The sequence below is a fragment of the Lineus longissimus genome, chromosome 10 (genome assembly GCF_910592395.1).
Source record: "Lineus longissimus chromosome 10, tnLinLong1.2, whole genome shotgun sequence".
In the NCBI taxonomy this organism is placed as follows: Eukaryota; Metazoa; Nemertea; class Pilidiophora; order Heteronemertea; family Lineidae; genus Lineus; species Lineus longissimus.
Genome location: NC_088317.1, coordinates 18738818 through 18762204, shown reverse-complemented (window position 1 = coordinate 18762204; position 23387 = coordinate 18738818). Strand labels below are relative to the sequence as shown.

The 23387-nt window shown below is 41.2% G+C and overlaps 5 protein-coding genes across 6 annotated transcripts; 2 read left to right on the top strand and 3 right to left on the bottom strand.

Annotated features, from left to right (window-relative positions):
- The first annotated feature begins 113 nt into the window (after positions 1–113).
- LOC135494869 (leucine carboxyl methyltransferase 1-like) lies at positions 114–5493 on the top strand. The gene is made up of 6 exons (XM_064783176.1): positions 114–413; positions 695–878; positions 1028–1269; positions 3049–3158; positions 3511–3594; positions 4002–5493. The coding sequence occupies exons 1-6, from the start codon at positions 216–218 to the stop codon at positions 4129–4131; spliced, it is 948 nt and encodes a 315-aa protein (XP_064639246.1). The 5' UTR covers positions 114–215; the 3' UTR covers positions 4132–5493.
- Positions 5494–5608: 115 nt separating this feature from the next.
- On the bottom strand, positions 5609–8875 carry LOC135494870 (A-kinase anchor protein 14-like). Its single transcript, XM_064783177.1, has 4 exons — positions 8778–8875; positions 8041–8316; positions 6612–6791; positions 5609–6244 (listed from the first exon to the last, which is right to left on the bottom strand). The coding sequence occupies exons 2-4, from the start codon at positions 8308–8310 to the stop codon at positions 6107–6109; spliced, it is 588 nt and encodes a 195-aa protein (XP_064639247.1). The 5' UTR covers positions 8311–8316; positions 8778–8875; the 3' UTR covers positions 5609–6106.
- A 206-nt stretch (positions 8876–9081) lies between these two features.
- LOC135494682 (cell division cycle protein 16 homolog) lies at positions 9082–13493 on the top strand. Its single transcript, XM_064782883.1, has 10 exons — positions 9082–9185; positions 9638–9829; positions 10199–10315; positions 10539–10793; positions 11049–11182; positions 11509–11588; positions 11873–12119; positions 12391–12543; positions 12781–12906; positions 13049–13493. Exons 1-10 carry the CDS (start codon positions 9090–9092, stop codon positions 13401–13403), a joined length of 1755 nt encoding a protein of 584 aa, XP_064638953.1. The 5' UTR covers positions 9082–9089; the 3' UTR covers positions 13404–13493.
- A 481-nt stretch (positions 13494–13974) lies between these two features.
- Positions 13975–18226, bottom strand: LOC135494713 (uncharacterized). 2 transcript variants are annotated; one of them, XM_064782954.1, is made up of 9 exons: positions 18099–18226; positions 17300–17524; positions 16810–16962; positions 16394–16536; positions 15887–16179; positions 15353–15608; positions 14942–15048; positions 14679–14803; positions 13975–14488 (listed from the first exon to the last, which is right to left on the bottom strand). In XM_064782954.1, the coding sequence occupies exons 2-9, from the start codon at positions 17513–17515 to the stop codon at positions 14477–14479; spliced, it is 1305 nt and encodes a 434-aa protein (XP_064639024.1). In that variant the 5' UTR covers positions 17516–17524; positions 18099–18226; the 3' UTR covers positions 13975–14476. The 2 variants fall into 2 exon arrangements, with proteins under 2 accessions (XP_064639024.1, XP_064639025.1); XM_064782955.1 differs by having other exon boundaries at positions 18093–18208.
- A 975-nt stretch (positions 18227–19201) lies between these two features.
- On the bottom strand, positions 19202–23120 carry LOC135494967 (thioredoxin reductase-like selenoprotein T). Its single transcript, XM_064783335.1, has 5 exons — positions 22954–23120; positions 22219–22456; positions 21685–21772; positions 21149–21287; positions 19202–20992 (listed from the first exon to the last, which is right to left on the bottom strand). The coding sequence occupies exons 1-4, from the start codon at positions 23118–23120 to the stop codon at positions 21181–21183; spliced, it is 600 nt and encodes a 199-aa protein (XP_064639405.1). The 3' UTR covers positions 19202–20992; positions 21149–21180.
- Positions 23121–23387: the final 267 nt, after the last annotated feature.

Sequence of the window (23387 nt, the reverse complement as noted above, 5' to 3'; positions counted from 1 at the left end):
GAATTACTTGAAAACCAACCATTCTCCAAGCATCGTCAATGGTGATCATTGTTGCGAAGACTGTCTCACTCGACCTACTGACTATGTGACAATTTCAGCGGGTGCATGTAAATTGGACATTTGGCCCGGCGCCCGGAAGATTGAAAACCAACATGGTGGACAAGAAGACAATTTTTAATTTTTTGACAAAAATTGTCTGCTAAAATCACCTCATTATGTCATCTGATGATGCGGTGCGAGCAACAAATGATGATGCTGCAAGCTGTAAACGTTTTGCAGTTCAAAAGGGCTACTGGTCTGACCCTTACATTCAGTATTTTGTGAGAAACACTGAAAGAAAAGCTCCAGAAATTAGCATAGGGTACTATGCCAGAGTCAAGGGGGTCAAGTTACTACTGGACAAATTTCTGCAGGTAAGAAGTGTTGCAAAAGATCGTTTTCTAAGCTCAACTGACCATATTTTGTCATTGGTGTGACCCAATAGGCCTACACTCGCATATCGGCAACATGATGATGTGTGAGGACGTGTGACATTATGTGATGATGTGGCTGTAGGCCTACTGATCATGTGATGTGTGGTGCGCCATAAGCAATTAAAAGCCTACATAACACTGGCATCACTGAACTCACAATCACACATGCTATAATTCCAGGGAAAACCAATAGCAATGGAGTATTTCATTTGTCTTTTCAGTTGACCCAGTGTAACTGTCAGGTTGTCAACTTCGGAGCTGGCTTTGATACCCTGTATTGGAGGCTTGCCGAAGAAGGTCATGTCCCAAAGAGTTATGTTGAAGTGGACTTCCACAGTGTGACATCAAAGAAGTGCCACGCCATTAAAACAAAGAAGCAGCTGCTGGAAAAAATTGCCACAGAAGGTTTGTATCAGTTTCTAGCTTGATTTAGTTTCTCTTTCTCTTCAGAATTATCCATTTCCAGGGCAGTTCATGTAGCTGAAAGTGAAGCTATTGGAGAGATCTTACTTTGCCTGGTGGAATTGTCTAATTATCTTACTTTGTGTCTTCAGATGGAGAGATCCGCTTCAATGAATTCGACCTTCACGCTGCCAACTACCACATCGTCGCAGCTGATCTGCGAAATCTTGATGAACTCAAATCAAAATTACATGATTCCAATATTGATTTTGGACTTCCCACCCTCTTCATGGCTGAGTGTGTCTTAGTCTACATGGAGCTTGATAAATCAACAAACCTGGTGAAGTGGATTGCAGACTCATTTCAGACAACCTTCTTCATCAATTACGAGCAGGTGAGACCATTTTTCTTTGTTGTTGTTTTGCGCCTCTTCTGTAGAGTTGTCCTTGATACATAGTCTCTCCCTCAAGGTGCTTGGGGCTTCTTATCAACATAGTCTCTCCCTCAAGGTGCTTGGGGCTTCTTATCAACATAGTCTCTCCCTCAAGGTGCTTGGGGCTTCTTATCAACATAGTCTCTCCCTCGAGGTGCTTGGGGCTTCTTATCAACATAGTCTCTCCCTCAAGGTGCTTGGGGCTTCTTATCAACATAGTCTCTCCCTCAAGGTGCTTGGGGCTTCTTACCAACATAGTCTCTCCCTCAAGGTGCTTGGGGCTTCTTATCAACATAGTCTCTCCCTCGAGGTGCTTGGGGCTTCTTATCAACATAGTCTCTCCCTCGAGGTGCTTGGGGCTTCTTATCAACATAGTCTCTCCCTCAAGGTGCTTGGGGCTTCTTATCAACATAGTCTCTCCCTCGAGGTGCTTGGGGCTTCTTATCAACATAGTCTCTCCCTCAAGGTGCTTGGGGCTTCTTATCAACATAGTCTCTCCCTCAAGGTGCTTGGGGCTTCTTACCAACATAGTCTCTCCCTCAAGGTGCTTGGGGCTTCTTATCAACATAGTCTCTCCCTCGAGGTGCTTGGGGCTTCTTATCAACATAGTCTCTCCCTCAAGGTGCTTGGGGCTTCTTATCAACATAGTCTCTCCCTCGAGGTGCTTGGGGCTTCTTATCAACATAGTCTCTCCCTCGAGGTGCTTGGGGCTTCTTATCCACATAGTCTCTCCCTCAAGGTGCTTGGGGCTTCTTATCAACATAGTCTCTCCCTCGAGGTGCTTGGGGCTTCTTATCAACATAGTCTCTCCCTCGAGGTGCTTGGGGCTTCTTATCAACATAGTCTCTCCCTCGAGGTGCTTGGGGCTTCTTATCAACATAGTCTCTCCCTCAAGGTGCTTGGGGCTTCTTATCAACATAGTCTCTCCCTCAAGGTGCTTGGGGCTTCTTATCAACATAGTCTCTCCCTCGAGGTGCTTGGGGCTTCTTATCAACATAGTCTCTCCCTCGAGGTGCTTGGGGCTTCTTATCAACATAGTCTCTCCCTCAAGGTGCTTGGGGCTTCTTATCAACATAGTCTCTCCCTCGAGGTGCTTGGGGCTTCTTATCAACATAGTCTCTCCCTCGAGGTGCTTGGGGCTTCTTATCAACAACATAGTCTCTCCCTCGAGGTGCTTGGGGCTTCTTATCAACATAGTCTCTCCCTCGAGGTGCTTGGGGCTTCTTATCAACATAGTCTCTCCCTCGAGGTGCTTGGGGCTTCTTATCAACAACATAGTCTCTCCCTCGAGGTGCTTGGGGCTTCTTATCAACATAGTCTCTCCCTCGAGGTGCTTGGGGCTTCTTATCAACATAGTCTCTCCCTCGAGGTGCTTGGGGCTTCTTATCAACATAGTCTCTCCCTCGAGGTGCTTGGGGCTTCTTATCAACATAGTCTCTCCCTCAAGGTGCTTGGGGCTTCTTATCAACATAGTCTCTCCCTCAAGGTGCTTGGGGCTTCTTATCAACTAAGACCGTATTAAAATGAAACTTTGATCGGCACATCTCCCAATTCCTCAAGAGTTGGACAATATCACAAATTCTGACAATTCTTAAAAGTATCAGATTCTGTGCTGTTATCAGTCTCAAAATCACATACTTCTTTTGCAGCTTGGGCAAGCTTTGTTGGAAAGTTAAATGGATGTATTATTATTAAATTGATACTTAGTCCTGTTGTTTGCATTCTCTCCTCTTGCCACAGGTCAACATGGCGGATCGTTTTGGCCAAGTGATGATACAAAACCTGAAGTCAAGGCAGTGTTTGCTGCCGGGGGTGGAGGTCTGTTCCAGTCTGGAGACTCAAAAAAATAGGTTGGCATCGATACTGAATCTGCTCTTTTCAGGTCGGTTTTTCTCCGCTCACCTTTCACCGTGATGGATCTATCTTTGGGCTATTGTCCAGCCGCAAAATGGCTCATCAGAGCTAAAGCTTATCCTGTGTAGCATTAAGCAGCTAGGAGTATAACTGGCTTCAGACAAAAACTCAGTACTTTTGAAGTAATCAGTTTTTGCTTCAGAGGATGCTGTTCCATCTCAGGTCAACTTCCAATGCAAGCCTGGTGCAAGTAGGGCTAAGTGTCTTGCCCAAGGATGCAAAGCAAAACAGCATTGATCCCTCTCAGAGTTGAACCCATGACCATTTCACTTGTTGATTCGTTTCCAGGTTCCTGAGCAATGGCTGGGAATACTGTGAGTGTCTGGAGATGACAGCTGTCTATCAAAATCTACCCCACGCTGAAGTAAAGAGGTAAGCAGTGCTACAGTGTAGATTTTGTATGTTTTGTCACAATAAGATGTTTTAAAGGAAGCTTTCATTTGTCATCTGGAGCTGAGGAAAGTCTTAAAGTAACATACATCAAACACCAATAATGCTTCTCACCCTACTTACAGCAGCTGATAGATATGTCAAATTTGTGGAGTAGAGGGTGGTTACCAGGATGTGTTGTCCTTGATAGTTAGTTGTTAGGACGAGATAGTGCACAGATGCTGGATCCAAGAAGACTCTCTGGAGAGTCCTGACAGTGGCCAGGGAAACACTGGTTGAAACGTCATATCGTTACAAACCATAGAAAGTGAACCAAATTACTCGCTCATTATTAAGAATTCCTTCCTAAAATACATTTCAAAGAAGTAACAATAATATTCACCTTTCAGAATTGAGCGACTGGAATTTCTCGACGAAAAAGAATTGCTGACTCAGCTGTTTCAGCACTACTGTCTGTGTTGGGCACTTAAGGATCCTAAGAACATCGGACTAGATGCCATAGATTGTGTACCGACGTGAGCCATTCTGCTTTACAGGAAATTCTTCAAGTGATCTGTGATTCAACTAATGTTTGTGTGGGGTAATGTTCCTGAATATTTGAGGGCCAGATATTGGATATTTGGATCAGAGATTGAAAGTTGTGAGGAGAATTCAAACAACACCGGTACTGTACAATTGAGTTGAGACTGACATTGAAAAGATCAAAAACAGTGGTAGAACAGTGGTAGAAGACTTTGTACATAGACGTGTCCTTGGTATTGAGTTTGTTCTAAGTGCAAAGCCTCAACCTGTGTTATGAGGCTGAGCTTGGGAAAGGAGGGCATTATCACATAAAGACGCAAGAAAAATGACAATTTTTTGGGTCCGACTGCTGAGAATACGACGAAGGCCAATGTTTTTCAGCTGACATGTCCATGCTGAGAGGATATTATAACTGAAGCAAATGAGTTCTCTGAGTACATGGCCCGGCCTCGACCACATGTGCCAGTCATATCAGCTTGTTCTTGAATCATGTAAAGGTTATCTTCGTACAGTCACCCTGTCTGAAGGAATGAAATATTGTAAACAGCTAATAAGTCTCATTTGCACATTAGGAAGGATACCAATTCCAAGTATGTTGTGCTACTAAATGGTGCTGTGTAACCTAGCAGTCTATTGCTTGTTTAGCCTAGATATAACCGAACAAAAATAGCACAAAATCCAGAACATTTTCATAGAAAGTGTAAAACAGGAGAAGCAATTCATGATCGATTGCTAGTTTGAGAGTGTACTTTTATTAACATTGATGACATCATGACGGACAGGAAATTCTAATTCTTGGCCAGGTTTTGTTTCCTTCTAAGCCTCTGCTCCATGTCATATACTTTATATCACCACACAAGTGTTCTGTGTTTACCCAAGTAATGTCAGACTGTCACCATGTCAGGCAAATGATCACCATTTATGTTATGATGTCATTTCCAATAAAAGTGACGATGATACCACAATCATGTTCCAACAACATGATGATAATGTGTCATGTGACGTTACATTTGAATCTACAAATACTTTTAGCAAGGGCTGTAAATAATCGATGTGCTTGAGCTTTTTAGCCTTGGTTGGTTGAGATTATCAAGAAGTATGCAGATAGGATTGTACAAGTCATTTCATTTGTTTAGAGGGCCTATTGCTGATGGGATTTAGCCACTGCTTACTAAATGGAATGCTCATTCGTGAACACCATCTGCAATTTTTATTTTCAAGGTTATAACCTTTTTGAACGATAACTAAGGTAATATGTTTGTTTATAGCAATCAATGTGTGAATGTAAAGCAAGATATGCTTGATGTTAAGATTTAGTTCTTATATGATTTTGAAATAAAATTTCTGTGATGATAGTAATTGACCTTCTGACTTCAGCTCACGAGGCACACGTAACACAATGACAGTACTGTCTGGTCTCCACCAAGACAAACATAGATTAACAGAACTCAAAATATACAAGTTCATTTCTATAATCTTGTACTCTGTTGATACATACATGTATATACTGGTACCACCAGTTACATTTCAGTATGGACACCATTTTCCATGATTTTCAAGACCCGCATTTTATAGGACATACAGCCTATAAAGTTGTTTATCTTTTGTGACAGCACGTGAGAATACTTTACAGAGTCAGTGGAACAATAGAATACTATTTACAAGTCATATTGCCAGAATGTACAATTCAGGATAGAGAAAATACTTGACAACCATGAATGAACCAAAGCAGAATGGACAGATCTTTTTCAATGTTGCTGATTTTAAATCAATAACAATGGGATGAGGAAAGCCTCACTCATTTCACAAAATTCTGTGGCACAAATACACATCATGAGGTTATACACAGCATTTTTCAATTTGATCACAACTATCCCAGTTTTTTGTTCACAGGAATAATTTTCCAGAGAATTTTAGTCATTTCTTGTCCCTCCAAACATTCCAATCACATCACATGTCTACTCGGCCCATCCTAGAAGTCCACAGCGAGCATCATTATAGCTTTACTCTCAATGATATTCTTTAACCATAATTCTCTGAATCGTGACTGGCCTGGTCGGTGTACTAATCGGTTTGTTTCAAATACGTAATAAACATCTATGGGATAGTGCTGAAAAAGATAAAGGATACGTTTACTTAAGTTATGAAATAAGCTTTGCTTTCACTATGAAATGATATATTTCAACATGCAGAGCAGTACCTTGGCCTTTTATTTCTTCTTACATCTCCAGTGAATATGCAAGTATCTCATAATATTCCGATCTTTCCTTGCAAAGACAGTCTACCTGAACTTACATTCTGTTTCATAGGTTGGGCTGGGCTCTGAAACAGCCAGACCAACAAAAAAACAATAAAGTTTAGATTTACTGATTTGCACTCCATGCCAAGTTCTATCCGGCGAGTCCATCACCACCAGTGGTCCAGTAGCCCTTCCAAGCTCCCTTTGGAGCAATAGCAACAAGCTACATGAAACATACCTTTGGTTTGATTTTTGAGATTTGGAATGTGAAGTAGACAGAAGCTGTGGCCTTTGGTATTGGTTTACGTCGTGTCGGGATGCTCCATCGGACACGGTACCGATGTCGGTAGTCGTACTGATGTTCGTCCACACCCAGGTAGTCTATACAGTAGAGCCAGCTGCCTTCATACTCCCAAGTCTGAAAATACAAACTTATCAATGAACCACACTGAAATACATTACAACATTCAGAATGCACAAGTATCATTTTTCAGCATAGAGATGTAATGTAATCATTTCTGGCCAAGCAAGCTGGTCCGAAGTTTTCTAACTACAGGATTTTTCTTATCTCATACTACATGGTCTCCCAGAGCTCCTTTCCTAGTCCTGTCCGTTGATTGAATATCAGTGACTGTCTATGCGGTGCATCTCACATGGTCACTAGATTGTGGTGACACCAATCAGCTGAAGACAGGCGGCTGATCAATAGCCAGGAGGCATACATGTATGAGACACATCTCACATGGTCACTAGATTGTGGTGACACCAATCAGCTGAAGACAGGTGGCTGATCAATAGCCAGGAGGCATACATGTATGTGACACATCTCACATGGTCACTAGATTGTGGCGACACCAATCAGCTGAAGACAGGTGGCTGATCAATAGCCAGGAGGCATACATGTATGTGACACATCTCACATGGTCACTAGATTGTGGCGACACCAATCAGCTGAAGACAGGTGGCTGATCAATAGCCAGGAGGCATACATGTATGTGACACATCTCACATGGTCACTAGATTGTGGCGACACCAATCAGCTGAAGACAGGCGGCTGATCAATAGCCAGGAGGCATACATGTATGTGACACATCTCACATGGTCACTAGATTGTGGCGACACCAATCAGCTGAAGACAGGTGGCTGATCAATAGCCAGGAGGCATACATGTATGAGACACATCTCACATGGTCACTAGATTGTGGTGACACCAATCAGCTGAAGACAGGTGGCTGATCAATAGCCAGGAGGCATACATGTATGTGACACATCTCACATGGTCACTAGATTGTGGTGACACCAATCAGCTGAAGACAGGTGGCTGATCAATAGCCAGGAGGCATACATGTATGTGACACATCTCACATGGTCACTAGATTGTGGCGACACCAATCAGCTGAAGACAGGTGGCTGATCAATAGCCAGGAGGCATACATGTATGTGACACATCTCACATGGTCACTAGATTGTGGCGACACCAATCAGCTGAAGACAGGCGGCTGATCAATAGCCAGGAGGCATACATGTATGTGACACATCTCACTTGGTGTAACTTGCACCTTATCTCCTCCCAGATTGTGACTCTCCAACCCCAAAAACATGCAGTCACAAAACTGGGGGAAACACCACATACCGACAGAGGCAAGGGCGATTACAGTTACACCCACCTGAATAAAGTCGTTTATTTTTTCCTCCGCTTTTTCCACACTGAACTCATCAATCGACAACCAGTCTATATTAGGAACATCATAGTCCTCAAACTCTATTGCTGTGGATTCACGCGATTCAAATGCAATAGTGTCTAATGTTTTTGATCTCTGAAGGACCTCGTGTTCCAGTTGTTTCATGGCGCCGTCAATGACATCATCGACGAGTTGATGTGCCTGCTGGATAAAGGCATCGCTTGGCAGAGTTGTCTCACTTATGTCTTGTGACATCTTGATCTGTCAAAAGAATACATTCGAAGATTTACAATATGGAACTCGAGTAACGTTGAAGTGTTCTCTCATCTCTCATAAATTCCTCATCATATCGTCATTGGATCGCCTCATTACGAAGCCAGACCATCCGGAGAGTCCAAATGACGTAGGCCTAGTAGTACTCGGACTGAGTACTAGTAGTAGTAGCAGCCGTACCTGTGGCCACTAAGGGACCAAGATGTATTTTTCTTATTTACATTTGTCGATATCACGAAACACAATGTTAATACATGTATTATGAGGACGCACATGACAGGGCCAGAGGGCCACTGATTGCCTGAAGAAGAATAAAAATTTATGAAAATTTCAGGAGCAGGATTTAGCCTGGGCCAACTTGCAAAATGCAGACAATTCCAGAACTACCGGGTACATCACAAGTCAAACTCTTCCTAACAACACGCAATACTATACTAAATACTCCTAACCTTTTTGATATACTAAATTGTGTCAAAATCTTTATTTATTCAGGTTTTTCTTCCTCTATAATTTTTAGTATCCAAGGTCAACAACACTACCATTCTCCAAGCGTCGTCAAAGGTAATCATCGTTGCCGAGCCTCACTCAACCTACTGTCTCTGCCACAATTTCGGCGGGTGGATGTAAATTGGACATTTGGCCCGGCGCCCGGGAGATTGCAATACTACTAACAAAGTTGACCAATCAGCAGCTGGTTCATAAAAGGTCTTCGGAAAGCCATAGCTTTCGCGACATCTTATTGGCCCACAGATTTCTTCAACATGGCGGGCGAATCCGAAGGAGAGCAGTGTTTGAAGGCAATAAATGCCCTTGATCTGGTCAAACTGCGATCTGTTTTGCATGATTATATTGATAAGGTAATAAAGGTTACATATAGGCGTAGGAAAACTTTACTTTGTTGCAAAATCTGTTGTAGTTTTTGAGAAAAATGACTTCAAAGTGAGAAAAAACGTTCGTTTTAAAATTTACGCCACCTGGCGGAACTCATCAAAACTGAAATAACATGAAGTGTTGTTGGAAGAGAACTGTCTTGACATTGTTTTGGACAGTAGATGACCCCATATGTTTGGAAGTTCGACCACTTTCATCCTCCTTGACCACAGGCACTGCTCTATGTCTAGTATGAGTATCAGTATGAGATGCGAATTCATTGCTGAGGCTGAGCATGACTGACTTCTGTGTGACATGACAGCTTCATCAATCATTCACAGACACGGTCTTGGAAGTCCACATTCACTCAGGTTTTCAAAAAAACGCTTAAAACTACTTGTCACATGGAAGTGAATAACTTTTAAAATCCATTTTCCAGCATCAGTATGACAGTGCGTTATTCTGGGCGGACAAGATTCTCTCCTTATCCAAAGGTGAGATCTTGGATATCTACTGGTATGGCCAGACCATGTTCCTGACGGGCCAGTATCACAGGGCAGCACATTTACTTGTGTCAAGGAATCTCCATAAAAGTCATCTTGCATGTCGGTACCTTGCAGCGAAATGTCATGTAAGTTGATTAATTGGTTGTAAGTATTTCTGGAGTTTTGATTGTAGGCAAAAGGTTGTCCATTCTAATTGCCTTGACTGCTGTTATATCATGGGACATGTTGACTGAGACTTGGCTACAGTGATTTAAAGGAGAAGATTGATGAAGACAACTTGAATAATTTGACTTCGTATAATAAGTAAAAATTGCAACAGCAGGATGGTGGATCACAACATTACTTTTTCTAAATCTGTCATTATGTGAGGTGACAAATCAATTATTTGGACAGACTAAGACCATTTCAAGAACTTGTAGCTTGTTTAAAATATCTAATTGGACATAAAATACTATTTCTTGAAGTTACCTTATAATATTCAGATTCTTTTTCAGTATGAGTGTAAGGAATGGCAGGAATCCCTGGACATCTTGGACACACCAGAGGCTTCTTCAAACAAATCAACCACGAAAATCAATCAAGAATCAGATGATGGTGTACCTGTGAAAGGGGTAAGATCTGGAGGATACTAAAGTCTTTAAGTTTGAAATGTAGCTTCTGCTTGGAAGTAATGAGTTTTCGGCAATAGACTTTAGAGACTCGTAGTTTTTACATGTCTTGGCCTTTTGTACTGGCGTCCCTCAACGAGCTTCATTGCGTCAACACAGTATCTTGATGATGAAAGTTTTAGAGCATTCCATCTCTCATGAATATAGATATATTCTAAATCTACAGATGAATGCCTCTATATGTCTCCTGAGAGGGAAGGTCTACGAGTGCATGGACAATCGCAATCTGGCCGCGGAATGTTTCCGAGAAGCTTTGAGACTGGATGTGCATTGTTACGAGGCATTTAACCATCTCGTCAACAATAACATGATGTCTGCACAGGAGGAACGAGAACTCTTGGACTCCCTGCCAATCAGTAAACAGTGTCCGGAGGAAGAGATTGAACTCGTACGATTTCTGTATGAAAATAAACTCAAGAAGGTGAGACTAAGAGATTTGGTTCAAATCTTTCATTGTACCTGTTGCCTATAGCAGACAAACAAAAGACACCTTCCTTGTGGTGAGTAGCTTGAGATGGATTCCTGGCATCAATGCCAGGGGAAACAAGAGAAGCCATTCAAGTGGACAGTAGAGAGGGAAAGAGATCAAGCCATTTGTTTGCCAGTTCCATCATCATTGTATATTGAACAATGAATCTGTTACAGTTATCACTTCACAGCTGTTTGTGTCTTCCAGTATAATAAACCCAGTGAGCTGGCCATCCCTGGATCACTCGACACCCTCCATGAAAACCTAGATGTTGTTGTCAACCTGGCTGAGAGACATTACTACAACTGTGATTTTAGAGAGTGTGCGAAAATAACCTCAATGTAAGTGAGTTATTTTACAACAATTGTGATGTCTGTTAATGTATTCGCATTCTGTGCAATACATAGTGTATGGAATCATTAGTATGTTAGTAGTCTGTTTGTAACATTCTCTATAGTAGTAGCAGTTCATGGTTATGATGATGCTGGTCAATGCTTGAAGTAACTCGAATCTACTTGATCCAAACCAACTGTCAGTTTTGCTTGGAGCCAAAGCAGAACCAGTCAGTTTGAGAGAAGTACCTTTGAACTCGACACTGCGTAATTTCACCTTGCCCCTTGGATAATCAAGAAGCAACCCCTAATGATTGTTCCTTTATTTGCTGCAGGGTGTTAAAAAAGGATCCTTACCACAGTCACTGTTTACCATTACATATTGCTGTGTTGGTGGAGCTACAGAAGTCCAATGGTAACTGATACTGAAAGTATTTGCTGTTTGAGTTTAGTTAGGATGTTGCTACTGCAAACACTAAGACATAAAGGACAAATGAGATTATGTGTAACTTGTTCCAGTGAGACTCTTGGCTTATGGAGCCATGCCCCGTGGTTACATGGCCAATACCATTGACAGCACTATCTTTTTGAGTTTTGACTGGAACTAGGACCAGACAAACGGATGGCACTTAATAGCAGATGTAGAAAGCATACTTTATGTCCATATCCAACTTTTTAGAACACTATATTTCTTTTCAGATCTGTTTCACTTGGCTCACAAACTCGTTGACCTCTACCCGAATAAACCTGTGGCCTGGTTTGCCGTGGGCTGCTACTACCTTGTCGTGGGGAAGAACGAGCCTGCCCGGAGGTACTTCAGCAAAGCGACGACGTTAGACCGGGTATTTGGGCCGGCGTGGTTGGCGTTTGGACATTCATTTGCCTCAGAGAATGAACACGACCAAGCTATGGCTGCATATTTCACTGCTGCACAACTTATGAAAGGGTAAGCTTGGAAAGGATACTCAGTTCCCTATACAGTCATGCTGAGAGCTAGAATCGTGTGCCTGACTAAACCTTGGTGGTTCTGGAAGAGGCTGGCATTTTGAGATTCTGGGCTCCCTACCACTTGTTTCCACTGAGTCAATAGCCCTGTATGCTAAGGCTAATGTGTGCATACGCGACCAAACTCTCAATTTGAATAGTTCTAGAGATCAGATTTGCATCAATTCTTTACCTCACATTTGTCGCAAATAACGCCCAGAATATTTTTGTAGGTGTCATCTGCCTGTCCTCTACATCGGTTTAGAATACGGCCTGACCAACAACCCAAAGCTGGCAGAGAGATTCTTCACGCAGGCTCTAACGATAGCTCCAGAAGATCCATTTGTTCTCCACGAGATGGGTGTCATTGCCTTTCAAAACCAAGAGTAAGAGATGTTTTCAAGATACGAGTCCACAATCAGGAACATTGAGAAGAGTGGGAATATGGTGTCATTCTGGACATTCATCCACGGGGAAACTTGGAACATTTCTTGGGTTAAAACCTGTCTTGGCAAAATGGATGCTACAATGTCATCAACGTATTCTTTCAACTAAGCCACGGAAATGAAAAACAAAATACTTTTTCCTCTGAGTCTAAAATGGCATGCTTTTTCCTTTTTCAGTTGGCACGGTGCTGAGAAGTATTTCCTGGATGCCTTGGAGAAGATACAAGCTGTGAGCAGCGAGGTCATCGCAGAAAAGTGGGAACCTCTGCTGAACAATATGGGACACACTTGCAGGAAATTAAAGTAAGCCAATCACCATACCATACAAGATACCGTCAACAACTCTCTTTAGTTAAGGTCGTAAATCTCAAAATGATATAAATGTGTTCTACATGTGTATTTAATATTTTTCCAATTTTTAGATATCTTGTGTTATCAATTTCAGAAAATATGAAGACGCCCTCGACTATCATCGCAAGGCACTCATCTTATCACCACAGAACCCCTCCACATACTCTGCGATAGGATACGCCTACTCGCTCATCGGTGAAAGTGCCATGGCCATAGACTATTTCCACAAGGCATTAGGGTTACGTCGTGATGACACATTCTCAACGACGATGCTAACTAACTCTATTGGACAATTAATGAACGAGATGTCACCCTGTGATGGGGCCGAAGAGACCAATTCCATATTTGACGCGTCCACCTTGTCAACATCAAATTTTGACACTTCCACTACATGTATGTCTGCCTCAAATTTCGAGTCCTCAACTATTTCAATCGAAGGGAATGACTGATGGAATGAGTTGTCTGAGCTGTCAGACAGTCTCAGTTTGGGGTGTCAAATATTTGTGAAAATTGTACCACATGACATGTTTATCAGTAAGCCAAACAATGAAATAAAATGTGTCATTTGAAAAAGATGTCTTGATGTCTTTCTACCTTGAATGAACCTACTCCCCTTTATATCACTTGAGCAACATTCACCCTCATCATGATAATACCACATTCAATAGTTTCAAATGAACCGCTGAAGATAATGGAGTTAGATATCACGAGTGCCGGGCAATGAGGTAGCTTCTGATCTGCCAGGGGGTGGAGGCACTCGCGTTCCTACTCTGGACACGAGGTTTTACAACCAGAAAAAACAACAAACAAGGTGAAAGACCATGGTGAACCACTTGCGGCTCACGAGATCTAGTGCATCATTGCGACGTCATTGGTGGGCTGTTGGCTCGTAACGTGTTGCGTTACCAATGTTATGTCATCAGAAGTTGGCATCGTAATTAAACTGATATCACCACTCATCATGGCATTGTCTTGGTATCTGCAACTGAGCTGGGATCATACAAATCATTCAACACCATGTTGCAATAATAGAATTTTATTCACAGGAAAATATATCACAATCATATACGTAGTTTGGACAAGATAACAAAGTTAACAATGAAATAATGATACATTATTTGGATTCTAGTCTTACTTTGTACAAAATAAGTTCTAAGAATACATTTTTTTGCACCTGAAGATCCGAAGGCACATACATACAATAAGGACGGAGTTTAGTTATGAACAGCAGGATAGAGAAGGCTACAGGATATGGTGGCATAATATGAAGGAGAAGAAGTTTGAAACATCTCGACATGATATTGATGACAGATGGAGATCAAAAACCATTTCTTGCTGCTGCAATCCTTGTCAGTTCTATTTGTCTTTTCAATACTTCACACAATAAATCCTGAATGTTCAAATCTGAAGTGAATGTCACCCAATCCATGATCACCAACTTCACAAACAAGACAAGGACACATCTCTGATGCAGGGAAACATTCTGGCAGTTTGGCAATATTTGGCAATCTCCATTGGTCTCTCACTTCTTTTTCTGTAAGATAAATGAAAGAAAATAGTTTTTATAACTTGCTGTAATGATCATGATGCCTTTAAAAGTCTTTTTACAAAAGACTTTGGCAAATATCTATTGTGGCCCGTAACTGTTTATCAATCTGAATGACCAATGTGATAACCGGCATGCAACGCAGAAAATGAACGACTGAACAGTTAAACATACTTACTTTTTTCCCCTTTTTGCCTTTTCCCTTCTTTTTCTTTTTGACGGCCGCTCCTAATTTGTGAATCGTGTTGTAGACGTCAGCACTCAAACGGTGAGAGGTTCGAACACCAACAGATTTCAGTTTAGCTGAAAAGGTATCACACAAACTCAAGGTTATTTACTGTCAAAGCAAGTCATTTTGACAAAATTGACAAGCTCACGACTCAACTACACTTTAATAGATATGGTGTTTTGATGTGAATGGTCACAAATGTCATTTCTTACCTTCTTTTCTCATCTCCAGCCCTGTCATTATCTCACGTCCTCCTAAATCACCGATGAGGTTCTTATCTAAATCTATCTCTTCAAGGCACGTGGAATGAATCAGCAGTCTGCGAAATAGGAAGAATACTGAATGTAGCCCCTGCATCTTTCAAATCACTCATAAGTATGTTATTATGGTAAGGAATAAGCTTTGCTGCCCTGGATATTGCATCTTTGACTGATCACATTTGGATATCAGCCACTGTCCAGAGTCTGGTCCCACATATACTTCTGGCAATATTAAAGAACTTTTTCCCTAAATGGGCCCCATTTTTATCTCAGGAAAGAAATGATGCGATTCCCTGGAGTGGTCGTTTTGAACTAGAGAGGGCTCCAAACCCGTCTTCCTATTGAATGTCCACCAGAACTTACTGTTTAAACAACCTCATGCATATGACAGGTGCAAACGTATCAGAACAGAATCCATCAATGGCGTTATCAGCCAAGTGTAGTTTATGAATCCACGGGCCAACAGCCGGGGGTGGAGCCTCCTTCTTCTTTTTGCCTTTTTTGCCCTTCTTCTTCTTCTTGCCCTTTCCCCCTTCCTTTCCCTTTTTGGCCGAGGCCGGTTTGCTCTCCTCACTCTTCGCGGAGGCACTGCTGGTTCGACTGATCATCGTTCCCGCTGCTGGAAAGGGATCAATGTGTTTGAGAACAAATATCGATCAATAATAAAGACGTCCAAACTCTCAAGCCTAAGACCACAATGCTCAAACGGAATAAGGTACGACAGTAGAAGTAATGCTATCATGACCATAAGGGGCCTGGAAGTGTCTGCTCAACGAATGAACATTTCACCACATTTACCACATTTCGATGAAATATAACCTACCTAAAAATGTTAAAGTCAGAACCGCTGACATTGTAAGATTGAAAGTGATTGTCTCGATCGAGAAGAAGACTCACCTGGGTTAGTCTTTGCTGCGTCCTCTTCCTCAGCCTTCCTCTTCTCCTCTTCCTCCTTCTGATGTGTCTCCAACTCGGCCTGATCAACACAAAGCTTGATAATATCTATCGCCCCCTCACAGCCCAACTCATTGCCATCCAAATATAATTCCCTCACAGCCGTCGTTGCTATCATGTTGCCGAGCACGTTCCCGCTATCACGACTGAGGTCACAGTAGCACATACTGACTGATAACATGGTCTTGTTGCCATCAAGTCCTTTACAGAGCCCTCTGCAACCTTCATCTCCAAAGCTGAAATATATTGTTTATAAAAGTAGCCACCAAGCAAATTTGTCTGAGCAGCATAAAAGTTCTAATGTTAGCAGTGTCAGGACTCAAAGTTAGATCTGATTAGCCATTTTAAAATGAATTCACTAAATTTCCAATGCATGTGGCATTTGTCAAAAAGGTAGGATCATTTAGACCGTTTTTTTACAGGGAAAATGTTGCAACTAGAAGGGCTTACTCATTGTAGTCTAGGATAATGTGTGTCAGTGTTTTACAGTATGGAAACGACCTGGACAATCTCTCCACAGAATGAGGCTCAATCAGACAGTCGATCATCTCCACGCTCCGAATCTGGTAGAATCCCTTCTCAAGGAATAACGCCTGAAATGAATACAAAGAGACTTAATAACTGTTTCACATGTTGAATTTGAATATGAACTGAATAAGAATGTGTTCATTACAGCAGTACAGCTTGACAGGGCTGCCACTGCACAGAGGTAAGATTGATGTATTTATGAGAGAATCCGCCTCTCTCCACTTTGATCATGGGTCCTATTCCTGGTCGCTTCCTCTTGTGACAGAGAGGGCAATTCTCTGCTTGACAATCGTTGGAAACGGGGTCTTTTTAAAAATATTTTTCAGTTTATTACTCACCAGTGTGGCAATATTTTCATACTTCATCAACATATCCCAAATATGGATATCCTTGATGTATGTATAGCGTTCACCTCGGAGGGAGGAGATCAACGGCTCTAAAGTGACTTGAGGATCATCTTTGCTTTCTACAGGCAGAGGTTCTAAGATTATCTGGAAGTGGAATACAAAAGTTAGGTTTAAAGCAGTTCTTGTGCATAAGGTTACAGGGTTGCCATATTATTATCTCTTGCTAGTTTTATGTCAATTGGCCCCAGGCATACATTTACAACATAACATAATTTCATTGAATGCTGCAAAGGCTACCAAAAAAAGGCCCATTCATGAAAGTAAAATGGATTTTTTATTGATAACAGCTCTTCTTAGCATAGCAATAGTGAGCTCTTTTTTCATGAACTTTGACCCGAGATTGTAATTTTTTTAAATCATCGCTTTCATCCAATGCCCAAGGTCAAGCAAAGCTACTTTTTTTTATTTCACAAATTCTTACTTTGACAAGAAGCTGATTTTTCTCCATGCAGTCCTTCATCAGTTTCTTCATGTAAGGGCTGATGGCACATTGTGTGGCCTTGCACTGATTCTCATAGTGTTTCAGCAATCTCTTGACAAGTAGTTCAGGAATTTCTGTCATTCCCTTCAACACTTTCTTCTTTCCACCCTTCTTCCCCTTCTTTCCTCCCTTCTTCTTCCCTTTCTTAGGAGGCATCTCGAATAGCTGTACAGACGAAAGGCAAACTGTCAGAACACGGGTCTCAACAAAACCATACCAGGAGCTCCTGGGGGAGGGAATTGTGCATTCAAAGACCTGGCCTCACCACACATCACATGCCGTCATGCCATTCTAGTCATTCATACTGGCATAATTTGCCTGACGCCATCTACCTCTTTTCTACGTTGAACTGGCTTTAGGCTAAACACCGTGACCATGTGCACAGTGCAGTGGATGCGGGGTGACCCATGTGTTGTTGGTTTTAAATGTGTACTGTACCATGTCATCGTGAAGTGTACAATACTACTAACAATAACATCCCCCTATAACCCGGCCTGCTCTCTTCGGCTTACATCTGACCCTACCTGGACACAGCAACCACCAAAGCTGAGACTCTTCTGCCGAGTCCGTTCTGCAGAGTGCAGTCACTTTTTGGGGGTTTTCATACTCATAGTCATAGTGTGATAGATAGTGTCCGTCAGTCTGAATCAATCATTTGCTGGCAATGGCATTGCGATTGGTAATTCAAACTTCTGCTCAACATTCCATCTACAAAACTTGAACAATGGCTTACGCTTACCAAACAAATCTACGTAAAAACACTTCTATTCCATCAAGTTTTGCGTCATTTTCATTGGAAACTTCATGTCAAATATTGTCAAAAACTTCAAAACTTTTGCTCTTGTCCTCCATATTGTTTATAACAACGGTATCACGTGACACATCCCCTTTTGCCCAATCAAAACTTCGGACAGTAAAAAAGGCCATCCGAGGCTAAATTCAAATTCAAATTCAAATTCTTCTATTACACTAAAAACGCCCACTATTGGGCCAACGGTAACATACAATAATTACAAAATATATCATAAGAAATTACAGTGTATACAAAATAAGCTCACAACTATTTAAAGATAAAATCATAGTAATGCCAATGAAATCATGGCAATACAGAGTTACGCTGTTTAAAGAACTCATTGATTATCTCATAATCTCAGCAGAGGGAGGTGAAGGATTTTCCAGATATATTTTAGTCAGATCCGACACAGACAGAAAATGGCGACTACTTGTATCATACTGGCATTGAGCTTTGCCCTTGAAGAGGCATATATAGGGCATGTCGCAAGGAAGTGAGACATATCCTCAACCACCCCTGACTTACAAACCTCACATACTCTTAGTTGTCTATCTAGACCACAGTGTCTCCCAGTTTCAATTCTTAGACAATGGGCTTCAAGCCATAAAAAGAGAGGCTATCCGTAAAACCTTTTTTATTGCATCACTGCCATCAGTAGAATTGCGGTTGTTTCGCTCCCTGACCTTTTTGCTCCTGGAAGGTCTAACCATGCCAGACAGGTCTTGGGCTAGGGTCCAGACCCAAGTTGAATCCAAGCATTGGTGACTATACTTTCTCCTCGACATTTACCTGATGGCAACGAGCCAACAGCTCATTCCATCATGATACGACGTTCAGCAGAAACGAGAACCAGAACTACTGGAATATGTCCTGAAAGCCATTGCAAAGGTCTGTTGCCTTTTGATGTCTGAAACCATCATTTGGCTGTTACCTCTGCTGCCGTCAGTGACTTCATCCTCAGAAGACCGATTCATTAAGTATGGGCTTCCAACAGACCCATATTACATCCAAATGATCCACACCATAAAGACAACCAATAAACAATGTCATTACTACGACAACACATAATTTTATTGACATTAATATTTTTCACATCCCTGAAAAAATGTGCAATTTATTCACAGCATGGAACGTTCATAATGGTTTGACTTGATTGAGAATCGCTCCCACACTGCACAGGACATCTGACCATCTCCTTCATCAAGGAGATTCTCATTTTCTGTGCCAGCCAAGTTTCTTGGACAAATTACACTTATTTGACATGATTGCCACAATAAACAGGTAGTTTCGAATATTGAAAGACACAAATCTATTTGATTCAAGCTGTAACAAGAAAGGGGACAAATTAGGAGGATATCATGATACTTGAACAACAATTACAGGGACTTTTCTTACGTTTTATACATCAAAATAAGCTTGTCTGTGCTGAAGAACGTGTAGTGGAAAGTTCCAAGCTATGGAGTGCAAGAATACTATTGGATTAATACTATAGATATAAGGAATGAAATCACTACAGTGTTCTAGGTCTATAATGTGTTGAGCAAAGATGACAGATCAGAAACACGAATGGTATGACATCTCAGGATACCTGGGGCATGTGCAAGTAGTTCAGATGTACTGCAAGATAACACAGGCACCTACGGTATATTAATGAAACCTATTCTATACATTTTATTCTCTGTGTACAAAGCAAAGTAGTACCGTAAACCCCATAAAATTTGCAAGCTCAGAATTTCTCAAACAACTAAACCTGATGATGCAGCCAAACAATCGTTTTAATATCTTAAGTCAGGTTTAGACTTTCTCATCAATGGGATTTACAGTAAATAAATATGTTATTTCCTATTGTTGGTGATAATACAATAAGTTAATAATACTACTTTAAAGTAATAATCACATAAATAGAATAAACAATAAACGTGCAACAATGGTGTGGAGTGTTTCTGTTTCTCAAACGAGCTGGCTGAAACTACGGGTGAAATGAGTCAACGTCAAGGAGCAAGTCAATAGTCACGCATGCATTATTAGAGGGGATTTGATCATCCCATATGCCAACAAAACATCAATTCCAGCTCATTTCAGAAACACTCTACATAAAAGGAACAGTGCTCAAATCAATATCAACTTGTATTCCAAGGCTAATGACATTTTGTTGTATCTGTTATTTGATGTTCCCAGTTTCCTAACTCTTGGAGACTTTCTCAATGTTTTTTTGACAACAATTTTCATTGCCAACTCAATAATGTTGATAAACAATTTGCAAAAGAATTATCACACAAGTTGCACTTAGATATTTATCATGTTCTATCATTTATACAAGTCGGTAAAACAATAATTTTATTTTGGAACATTAACCCCTCTTGAGTGGTATTTTCACGGAGGCCTTTATTTTTCACTTGGAAACATTTAGATTAAGGGTAAACCCCTCTCTCTCTCAGAAATGATTTAAATAAAACAACATATTTTTATATTTTTCCTTCAGTCAGTGTCACAAACCCATCAAAATTTTGAGAGCAAATTATAATGAGGTCATAGGATGACATTTTGACCATTCTTTCATAACATTTTGAAGATAGAGTCCGCTATATTTGATGGGTGGACACACTTTTAGAATATTTTTCCCATTTTCTCTCTCCAATTTTCAATCTTTTTAAGAACTCTGCACCTGCGTGAATGACATGAGGTCCAGTAATCATCCTCAGATGTTGAAGGTTTCCATCTAACTCCCAGTGACGAGGGCTCAGGTCCACCCAGCCAGTGAACTGGTTTAAAGGTGAACCGTCATAGAGTCACAAACAGCGATGTATGAACTGCAACATGTGAAGATCAGCAAAGGAACTCTGAAAAGAAGAAATCAAGTTAACAAATTTGCGATTAAGGGTCTCCTAGGTGCATGTAAAAGGAAGATTGGTTTTATGTCCAATTGGAATGATGAGGCAATAGAGTTATATTGTATCAAGGTCAAAGAAACAGCTGCTCTGAATCTGAATACTTACCATCATTTTTCCACAGGGATCTTCCTCTCTTTTTATGGTTGTCCACCGTGACTGAGGCGCATATGGTTGTCCAAGATCTGTAGCATTTCCTGTGGAGATGGGATACGCCCTGTTTCTATTTTGGACCAAACTGGTACGTCTAGAAGTAGAAAACAAACTGACCTCAAGTTAAAGGAACCTTTCTACCAGTATCAGAGATTAGGAGAGATTCTGACATAAGAAAAGAAAGCTTGAATTTTGCAAACGCCCTCATCATAATCATATCTTACATCTCGGCCCCGAATCAGGCCTTCGCTATCTTCAGCAACACCCAGACAAACCACATTCAAGCAATCTATTCAGTGTGGTTCAAAAGGACATGGCAGTGTTTGAAATTACTGCTAATCAATAAAATACATTGAGATGCATGCTGTAGTAAGCTTTTTTATCAGGTACATGTAACGCACAATTGTTGTAAACAAGGCTCTCAGTATTCTGAACACCCACATAGATTACACCCCCGACATTGAATTGACTGTACAAAGGTTGGAACTCACCATTATAAGTAATTTCGAAGGCACCTGTGGAGACAAGTTGTCCCTCTATGGCATTTGATAAAAAGAAGATCATCATACAGGCATAGATCTGCAAGAAAACAAAGTCGTTCATGAAGTAACATGTATTGTAACTGTGGTAAAACACAACAATGTCCGATCTAACTTCTAAGAAATGGATCCAACTTTAACAAGTCAATACTTACAATAGCAAATGATGAGGAGTGCACTTACTATTGGGATGTTGATTCAAATTGGTTTAAAAAGCAATGATGTCCAATCTTAGAAATCAAGCCAACATTGATGTTAACATTTCAACAAGTCAAAATGATGCAGATTCGAAATAACCACTGGACTACAATCTTTACACCAGTACAGGATCTCCACTATGGTCAGCTAACCAAGAAGTCTCTATTTGAGTTCTCTTTTCTTGACTTTTCTGCGCTGCCTTTCTACTCTGGCTGAAATTCTTCTCCAACACCACAAGGGGATTTGATTCCATGAGATCTCCTGCTACTCACTATAAAAGTTACTTACTTTATTTTGGAGAGCCCAGCTCCACAAATTGGGAGTCTCTGCATTCAGATAAGGAAATGGGTCCATCCCCGCTATTACCAAACCGATGAGGAGTAGTTTGATTAAGCTCATGATCTGAGCTCCCAGTGCACGCGGCGGGGGTGGAGGGTAGTAGTCACCTTGCACTGCGAGGGAGGGATACTTGTCACGGATCAATTGAGCAAACTGCTCAAAGACCCGCTGGTATCCTCAGGAATAACTGAAAGTAGCACAGAGGAAAGTAGGTCAATACAGAAATACCCACAGGCCAGACATTTTGAAATTACCAAAATAGGATGTTTACAAACATACTCCACAGGCAACAAGAGTTTACCATCATCATGTCCATGACACAAACATATTTTTTTCCATCAATTCAACTTGCTAAAAATTATTAAATTACACAAAATAGGCCTAGGCCTATACCAACCAAGATTCACCGTTTCAGGGAAACTGATTACGGTATGACAGAGGTATGGAAATAAAGAAGACTTCAATGACCTAATTTGTTGACAGTGCTTTTTGAATATCTCTGTGGTTGTCTATTACTATTGTTACCTCTATGTCACAGTCAACTCAGGGATGAGCAATGTCGCCATTGACATAATTCAGTCAGCTGACCACATACCACCATTGTTGTATGGTTCTATAGTCACAGTGCATTTATGTACACGAATCTACTATCAAGACAAACCTAACCCAACTTTCAACTCTTACCAGTATAAAATTTTGAGGGTGGGTCCAGCAAAACTGGACATTTTTGGAGTCGGTATTTGCTTCTCCATCGATGCAGACACTCCTGAATTCGAGGAGATGTCCTGCCATGATAAAATCGTGAATAACACTACAACGCCATAGGCGCCGAAAGAGGCCATTCCGGCCATTTTGGTAAAGTCAATTTGGTATCCGGTGGTTTCGGATCATCACCTATTCGCCCCCAGTCGTTTCGCTCCAAAACGAAGTCGTTTCGCTCCCTGGGCATCCTGATGTAATCAGTGGTTTGAAATATACTAGTACTCCGCCTCTCGATATTTTGTATATGAGTATCACAACCTGAAGCTCAGGATACCCTTTGACTAATTCTAGAAAAGTCACAGTCCGCCACTAATACTGTTTTGCCCCAATGTATCCTCGAAAATACCAGCTGCCGA

Excerpts from the sequence above, each read along its gene's own strand:
- LOC135494869 (XM_064783176.1), top strand. The coding sequence starts at position 216 with ATGTCATCTGATGATGCGGTGCGAGCAACAAATGATGATGCTGCAAGC. Across the intron at positions 879-1,027 it reads GGAAAAAATTGCCACAGAAG|ATGGAGAGATCCGCTTCAAT; the intron begins GTTTGTATCAGT and ends TTGTGTCTTCAG. Across the intron at positions 1,270-3,048 it reads TCTTCATCAATTACGAGCAG|GTCAACATGGCGGATCGTTT; the intron begins GTGAGACCATTT and ends CTCTTGCCACAG.
- LOC135494682 (XM_064782883.1), top strand. The coding sequence starts at position 9,090 with ATGGCGGGCGAATCCGAAGGAGAGCAGTGTTTGAAGGCAATAAATGCC. Across the intron at positions 11,589-11,872 it reads GGAGCTACAGAAGTCCAATG|ATCTGTTTCACTTGGCTCAC; the intron begins GTAACTGATACT and ends ATTTCTTTTCAG. Across the intron at positions 12,120-12,390 it reads GCTGCACAACTTATGAAAGG|GTGTCATCTGCCTGTCCTCT; the intron begins GTAAGCTTGGAA and ends ATATTTTTGTAG.
- LOC135494713 (XM_064782954.1), bottom strand. The coding sequence starts at position 17,515 with ATGCCTCCTAAGAAAGGGAAGAAGAAGGGAGGAAAGAAGGGGAAGAAG. Across the intron at positions 16,963-17,299 it reads AAAATCAGCTTCTTGTCAAA|ATAATCTTAGAACCTCTGCC; the intron begins GTAAGAATTTGT and ends TTCCACTTCCAG. Across the intron at positions 15,049-15,352 it reads TGCATGAGGTTGTTTAAACA|ACTGCTGATTCATTCCACGT; the intron begins GTAAGTTCTGGT and ends CCTATTTCGCAG.
- LOC135494870 (XM_064783177.1), bottom strand. The coding sequence starts at position 8,310 with ATGTCACAAGACATAAGTGAGACAACTCTGCCAAGCGATGCCTTTATC. Across the intron at positions 6,792-8,040 it reads AAATAAACGACTTTATTCAG|ACTTGGGAGTATGAAGGCAG; the intron begins GTGGGTGTAACT and ends TTGTATTTTCAG. Across the intron at positions 6,245-6,611 it reads TCTCAAAAATCAAACCAAAG|CACTATCCCATAGATGTTTA; the intron begins GTATGTTTCATG and ends TATCTTTTTCAG.